The sequence below is a fragment of the Rhincodon typus genome, chromosome 10 (genome assembly GCF_021869965.1).
Source record: "Rhincodon typus isolate 14 chromosome 10, sRhiTyp1.1, whole genome shotgun sequence".
Classification (NCBI taxonomy): Eukaryota; Metazoa; Chordata; class Chondrichthyes; order Orectolobiformes; family Rhincodontidae; genus Rhincodon; species Rhincodon typus.
The window spans coordinates 77,636,986-77,645,107 of record NC_063341.1 but is presented as its reverse complement, the minus strand read 5'-3'; the positions used below and the strand labels follow the sequence as shown (position 1 = coordinate 77,645,107).

The following is an 8,122-nucleotide window of genomic DNA, read 5'->3' as shown; positions in this document are numbered from 1 at the left end:
AGGCAAGTGGGGAGTATTCCATCACACTCCTGACTTGTGCCTTGTACATGGTGGACAGGCTCTGAGGAGTCAGGAGGTGAGTTACTTGCCGCAGTATTCCCAGCTTCTGGCCTGCTCTTGTAGCTGCTGTGTTGATGTGGTGAGTCCAGTTGAGTTTCTGGTCAATGGTAACCCCCAGGATATTGATAGTGGGGGATTTAGTGATGGTAACACCATTGAATGTCAAGGGGCGGTGGTTAGATTGTCTCTTATTGGTGATGGTCATAACCTGGCATTTGTGTGGTGCGAATGTCACTTGCCACTTGTCAGCACAAGCCTGGATATTGTCCAGATCTTGTTGTATTTGAACACGGACTGCCTCAGTATCTGAGGAGTTACGAATGGTGCTGAACATTGTGCAATCATCAAAATATCCCCACTTCTGACCTTATGATGGAGGGAAAGTCATTGATGAAGCAGCTGAAGATAGTTGGGCCTAGACACTACCCTGAGGAACTCCTGCAGAGATGTCCTGGACCTGAGATGACTGACCTCCAACAACCATGACCATCTTCCTATGTATCAGGTATGACTCCAACCACCGGCGCATTTGCCCCCGATACCCATTGATTCCAGTTTTGCCAGGGCTCCTTGATGCCACACTCCATCGAATACAGCCTTGATGTCAAGGGCTGTCACTCTCACCTCACCTCTGGAATTCAGCTCTTTTGTCCATGTTTGAACCAGGGCTGTAATGAGGTCAGGAGCTGAGTGGTCCTGGCAGAACCCAAACTGGGCGTCACTGAGCAGGTTATTGCTGAGCAGGTGCTGCTTGATAGCGCTGTTAGTGACACCTTCCATCACTTTACTGATGATCGAGAGTAGAGTGATGGGGCGGTAATTGGCCGGATTGGATTTGTCCTGTTTTTTGTATACAGGACATACTTGGGCAATTTTCCACATTGTCGGGTGGATACCAGTGTTGTAACTGCACTGGAACAGCTTGGCTAGGGCAGCGGCGATTTCTGGAGAACAAGTCTTCAGTACTATTGCCGGAATGTTGTCAGGGCCCGTAGCCTTTGCAGTATCCAATGTATCCAACCATTTGTTGATATCATGTGGAGTGAATCGAATTGGCTGAAGACTGGTATCTGTAATGCTGGGGACCATCGAAGGAGGCCAAGATGGATCATCCACTCGGCACTGCTGGCTGAAGGAGGCAAATGCTTCAGCCTTACCTTTTGCCCTGATGTGCTGGGCTCTTCCATCATTGAGGATGGGGATATTTGTGGAGCCTCCTCCTCCAGTGAGTTGTTTAATTGTCCACCACCATTCACGACTGGATGTGGCAGGACTGCAGAGCTTAGATCTGATCCATTGGTTTTGGGATCGCTTAGCTCTGTTTATCACTTGCTGCTTTCGCTGTTTGGCGTGCAAGTAGTCCTGTTTGGTGGCTTCACCAGGTTGGTACCTCATCTACAGGTATGCCTGGTGCTGCTCCTGGCATGCCCTCCTGCACTCTTCATTGAACCAGGGTTGATCCCCTGGCTTGATGGTAATAGTTGAGTGGGGGATATGCCGGGCCATGAGGTTACAGATTGTGTTGGAGTACAATTCTGCTGCTGTTGATGGCCCACAGCACCTCATGGATGCCCTGTCGTGAGTTGCTTGATCTGTGCGAAGTCTGTCCCATTTAGCACGGTTCTAGTGCCACACAACACGGTGGAGGTTGTTCTCAATGTGAACGCGGGACTTCATCTCCACAAGGACTGTGGGATGATCACCCTTACAGATACTGCCATGGACAGATACAACTGCAGCTGGCAGATTGGTAAGGGTGAGGTCCAGTATGTTCTTGTTAATCTGTTCTTGTGATGTTTTTGGAGGGATAATTATTGGCCAGGAAACCACAGAGAGTTCCATTGCTTTCTTTCACAATAGTGCCGTGGGATCTTTTACCCAAGAATATCAGGGTCAAAAGATCTTCTAAGAAATGCCTTTAGACAGCACTTGGTCCTGCGAGGGTTTTCTCTGAGCATATGTGTCTAATACAAGCTTATTATTACAATGTCGTGAAGGATTAACCACTAATTAGTCTTCAGCAGAAGAGGCTCATACTTTAGTAATTTTTAATCAAGCTTTTCAGAGATGTTATGGCACATCTCAGGAGCAGGTGGAACTTGAGCTTGGTCCTCTTGTCCTGGGGTAGGGACACTACCACTGTGCCACAAGAGGGCCCTGCACAGTTTATTTTTTTTTAAATAACCTGTTTTTCTAATCAATCTCTTCATGTAATGTTTTTACATATCTCTGGAGCAAGTGGGACTTGACTCTGGGCCTCCTGATCCAGGGGTAGGGACATTACTACTATGCCCCAACAGTCCTTCCCACATGCTTTAGCGACAGGAAGTAGTTGATACCAGAATCTATTAGCATAACACTGGTTAATTACATTAACAGGTATGTTGCCTGGCTATAGAACTAACAACAGACTGACTAACTAGTCCCAGAGGCAGTCTTTATGTAACAGTGTGTGGAAGCTTCCGAGTTAACCCTTTCAGTCCATCTGTCTTCTTATACCACAGAAGATACACCCTTTGACAGTACAGTACTGCAGCAGGACTGTGTCAGACTGTGGGGTGGGACTTGAATGTACAATCCCTTCCCAACTCATAGCCAGGGGAATGATACCCCCTGGATCGGGGGAGAACGAAATATTAACACATTAATAACAGTCATCTTCTCCAACAGTACCTGGACCTGGAGAGTGTGTGTGTGTGTGAGAGAGAGAGAGACAGACATTTTCTTGTCTGATTTCAGAGTTGTCTAGATTTTGTCATCTCTTTGCTGTGTTCACTTTGATTCCACAGAGAGGAACCGCCCCCCCCAAAAAAAAATCCACCCATCCCCGGGATTGGGGGTTCCAGCTCCTGCAGTTTAGCAGCGGGCCTGGGGAAGCACATCGTCGGCTCAAGGAGATAGATGTAGCGGCCAATTAACCTGGGTGTAATTAACACAAGAGGTGAGTTCTCCACGCATTTGGTACCGAATGTTGGATTTCTTGCTTTCAATTAGGTTAATGGAGTGCTCCTCGTTAATCTCAGGGCGTTAGTGTCATTGCAAAATTTCAAAAGTAGGGGTTCGGCTACAGGGAAAGGTTTTATTTCTATGCTAGTATCAATAACATGGAAAACGCAGTAAGGGAATCCTCAGAGTGTGAAATGCAGTTTCTGCCTGTGCGCGCTTCATTCCCTGATAAGATACAAGGTCAGTTTTTTTTTAGGATGACAATAATGTGGGCTTTTAATTCGGCCTTGTAATAAAGGTTTAATATTTTGGTACTGAGTCAAATAGACACCTCCTCTGTCCTTTCCGGAAGCTGCGAGGCGTCCTTTAACGATACAGCTACAGCATTCCTAAAGATTGGAGTTGTAGAGTTCCACCAAAATTATCTCCAACAGCAACAATGTTTTCCGAAATGGTCGTGGGAATGACGTTCAACCATTTCTTTTAAAATAATTCCTGCTGGGTTCTTTCTTTTTTTGTCCCACATTGATCTTTCTTTTAACCGTTTGTTGTCTTTTGGAAGCAGCTTCCTGGAATTAGCCAGACTAAAACCAAAAGAACCTGACACATTAAGGGAAAGCTGAAGTAATGTGTGGTAAACTCTGGAGTTAGAGGAGTTGGCATACCTGCAGTTTAATTCCTGTTTCTAGAAGGGGTCTCCTTAAAGACTCCAGCTATGTTTAATGTTCCTGGGTGATATTCTCATATTTGCCTTATTATGTCTTTCTTGAACAAAATAAACTCTTATTTGATTGGAGGTTATTCGGATTAATGACCCTGAATCGAGTCATACACCGAATAGCAACTTTGTAGAGTTCAGATTTTTTAAATTAATTTTGTACTTGGTTGGACCTTGCCTTCCCATTTCCATCACTCTCTACAAAGACTAATTAGGACCTTCTTGCCTATACTTGTGTGATTGTTGCTGTGGGAATTTCTGTTTGTTGTGACTATGGCTCATCGGTGTGAGACAACTGCATCCTGTGTGGCAAATGTATCGGCACGGAGCGTTTGCTGTTGCTTTTACCTTTAACTTCATTCGCAGGATGTGGGCATCATTGGCATCACCAGCAATTTATTGCCCGTCCCTAATTGATGGCTTGCTCAGCCATTTCAGAGGGTAGTTAGGAGCCGATCACATTGCTGTGGGCCTGGAGTCGCGTGTAGTCCAGGCCAGATAAGGATATAGAAAATAGAAGCAGGAATAGGCCATTCATTGCGATTATGGCTGATCATCCAACGCAGTCCCCTGTTTCCCGCTTTCTCCCCACACTCTTTGATCCCTTTAGCTATAAGAACTGTATCTAACTCCTTGAAAACATTCAATGTTTTGATCTGAACCACTTTTTCTGTGGCAGAGAATTCCACAGGCTCCCCACTCTCTGGGTGAAGTCATTTCTCCTCATCTCAGGCATAAATGGCCCACCCAGAGTCCCTAAACTGTGACCTCTTTCTCTGGACTCCCCAGTCATCAAGGAGGAGTTAAATATAATTGTTACATCTAATGGATCAAAGGGAATTAGGAGAAAGCAGACAAGTTAGGGAGCTTAAGGTGGAAGAACCCCCAGGGGCCAGTGACCACAGCATGAAAGAATTCACCCTGCAGTTTGAGAGGGAGAAGCTGGAATCAGATGTAACTGTATTACAATTGAGTAACAGTAAGTACAAAGACATGAGGGATGAGCTGACCGGAATTGATTGGAAGGGGAGATGGTGGAGCAGCAGTGGCAGGAGTTTCTGGGGGTAATTCAGGAAGCACAGCAGAATTTCTTCCTTGGGATGAATAAACATATTGAACGGAGGACAAGGCAAGTCAAAGACAGCATAAAAATAAAAGAGAAAGCATCTAATGTGGTGAAGATTAGAGGGAGGCCAAGTGATTGGGAGGCCTTTAAAAAGGCCTTAAAAAAGTTATCCAGCAGGGGATAACTTAAAAAGCAATAAGGGGGGGGAGAAAATAAAATATGAGGGTAGGCTTGCTAGTAATATAAAAGAAGATTGCAAGAGTTTTCTAGATATATCTAAGGTAAGAGCGTGGCACAATTGGATATTAGACACTAGAAAACGAGGCTGGAGAAGTCGTAGTAAGGAACAAAGATATGGTGGACAAACTGAATAGGTATTTTGTGTCAGTTTTCACATGGGAAGAAACCAGCAGTATACGGGAACTTTGAGAGTCAGGGGGCAGAGGGGAGTGTAGTGGCCATCGCTAAGGAGAAGGTTCTGGGGAAGCTGAAAGGTCTGAAAGTCGATAAATCACCCAGACTGGATGGACTACACTGCAGAGTTCTGAAGCAGATAGCTGAGGAGATTGTAGAGGCATTGGTGGTGATCTTTCAGGAACCACTGGAGTCAGGGAGGGGCCCAGAGGACTGGAAAATGTCTAATGTAACACCCTTATTTAAGAAGGAAGGGAGGCAGGAGACTGGAAACTATAGGCTGGTTGGCTTGACTTCAGTCATTGGTAAGACTCCATTATCAAGGATGATATTGTGGAGTACTTGGAAGTGCATGGTAAAATAGGGCTGAGTCAGTATGGCTTCATCAAGGGCAAGTCATTTGTCTAACTGAAAAATCTGTTAGAATTCTTTGAGGGGGGTAATGAGCAAGTTAGACAAAGGAGAGCTGGTGGAAGTGATCTGTTTGGATTTCCAGAAGGCTCTTGACAAAGTTCTGCATAGGCTGCTGTGTAAGATAAGAGCCCATGGTGTTAGAGGCAAGCTATAGGAATGGATAGAGGATTGGCTGACTGATGGAATGCAGGGAGTTGCAGTAAAGGAGTCTTTTTCAGGATGGCAGATCGTGGCAAGTAGAGTTCCTCAGGGGTCAGGGTGCAGAGAAGATCAGAATTAATATTTGAGAGGTCTGTTCAAAAGTCTGATAGCAGGGAAGAAGCTGTTCTTGTATCTGTATTCAAACTTTTATATCTTCTGCCCAACAGTGGGAGGGAGGTTGCTCTCCCAATACAGTGGGAAGTATAGATGAAGTCAATGGAATGGAGCCTGGTTTGCGTGATGGACTGGGTTCTGCACTACATGATGGACTGAGTTGGGTTATCAGCCATGATCATATGAATGTCAGAGCAGTCTTGAAGGGCTGAATGGCCTATCTCTCCTATTTTCCTATGTTTCTGTTTCCTACTTTCTTCTTCCAGTGACACCTTGTGCAACCTCCTCACCTTCTTCATGCGTTCTGTCAGTTTGTGTTTGTTGGTCAGGACATTCTGACTTCCCAAAGGAAACGTTATTTTAACAAAAGCAAAATTCTCCAGATTTTGGGCAGCTAAAAGGGTAGCAGAAAATACTGGATTTACTTGGCAGGAAGTCAGCAGCATCAGTGGAGAGAAAAATGGTTAATGTTTTAAATTGATGATCCACCAGAGCTTGGAGAAGTTAGAGAACTGATGTTTTCTTTTTCTTGCCCTTGCATTGGATGGATAAGGTCAAAAATTGCATGTCACCAGGTTATAGTCCAACAGGTTTATTTGAGAATGCAAGTTTTCGGAGCTCAGCTCAGGATAAAAGGGATGATGGAGAAATGCTAATGAAGCAAAAGGTGAGTCTGATTGAGTTGTGACATTTTTTTTTACTAAGCAACTGTTATGGAGAATCCAGAGCTGATCGTCAACAATGGTTGTGGAGCGTCTGTAGATATACACTCTCGGGTGAGGAATTGTGGACATCTGTGTGACCCTGCTGTTCCTGATCGACTCCGAAGGAAGCTGAAATTCTTCTTCATGAATCCATGTGAAAAATTTCAAGCTCGTGGTCGTAAGCCATGGAAACTGGGAGTGCAGCTCCTAAAAATAGCGATGGTTACTCTCCAGGTAGGGTCTGTTTTTGTTGTTTTTAAGTATTTGTTTTGCTGCTTGCAAATGGCTAAGTTGCCAAACTGATTGGAAAAAGCCTTAGGGTTTAGATCACTGAAAGATATGAAAATCTCTGCATGGGGACAAAATCTTTGTTGACCTTTGTATGTTTTATTTGAAATGGACAGCTTCAAGCTGGTGAGTAACTTTGTGCCCTCAAAGCCTGCCCGTCATCTAGAAGGGACAAATAAGGAGTGTGATGGAATACTCCCCACTTGCCTGGATGGGTGCAGCCCCAACAACACTCAAGAAGCTTGACACCATCCAGGACAAAGCAGCCCCCACTTGATTGGCACTACATCCACAAACATCCACTCCCTCCACCACCAATACTTAGCAGCAGTGCATACGATTTACCAGATATGCTGTCAAGTTTCCTTGGACAGCACTCTCCAGACTCATGACCTCCACCATCTATAAGTGCTAGGGCAGCAGATATATGGGTACTCTAGGACCTACAAGTCCTCTGAATCACAAACCATCCTGACTTGGAACTGTATTTCCATTCCTTCAAAGTTGTTGGGTTAATATTCTGAAAGCCTCACCCTAACAGCTAAATTCACAGACATAATGTGTTAGGAGCTCACATTGACCAGAAACTGAATTAGATCACCAGTCAACTGAACTGGATCAGCCAGTAGGTCAAAGGCTTGGTATTCTGTGATGACTATCTCCTCTCCCATCTCCAAAGCCTGTCCACTATCTACACATCTCCATTCAAGTGACTATTGAGCATCTGACTGGATGAGTGCAGTCCATGTGCTGTAGGTTGACCCACAAATAACTTTAGGGAGGGAATTCCAAGATTTTGACCCAGCAACAGTGAAGGAACCGCGATATATTTCCAAGTCAGGATGGTGAGTGGCTTGACGGGGAAATTGCCGATGGTGTTCCCATATATCTTTTCCTCTTGGATGGTATCAAGGTTGACTGTTGGAGCTGAACTCATCCAGGTTTCACCACCTTTTTGATGGGCAACTCGGGATGGGACAGTAAGTACTCATTTAGTCAGCAATGTTCACAAGGAGATAGCAAGAACTGCAGATGTTGGAGTCAGAGTCAATACAGTGTGGAGCTGGAGGAACACCAGGTCAAGGAGCATCAGAGGAGCAGGAAATGCTGCCTGACTTGCTGTGTTCCTCCAGCTCCACACTGTATTGAGCAATGTCCACAATCCTACAATTGATTTTTTGTTTTGGAAAAGACTTC

At 44.9% G+C, this 8,122-nt stretch overlaps 1 protein-coding gene across 3 annotated transcripts in view; it reads left to right on the top strand.

Annotated features, from left to right (window-relative positions):
- Positions 1-2,369: 2,369 nt before the first annotated feature.
- Positions 2,370-8,122, top strand: part of LOC109922856 (mucolipin-3-like) — a 50,282-nt gene continuing 44,529 nt past the window's right edge. The window contains exons 1-3 of one of the 3 annotated variants that reach the window (XM_048602486.1): positions 2,370-2,439; positions 2,850-3,001; positions 6,639-6,871. In XM_048602486.1, coding sequence (XP_048458443.1) covers positions 6,647-6,871 — 225 coding nt within the window. In that variant the 5' untranslated portion in view covers positions 2,370-2,439; positions 2,850-3,001; positions 6,639-6,646. Of the gene's footprint in view, positions 2,440-2,498; positions 3,002-3,039; positions 3,247-6,638; positions 6,872-8,122 lie in introns of those variants that run through there. The other 2 variants (XM_020522889.2, XM_048602485.1) reach the window with 2 other exon arrangements.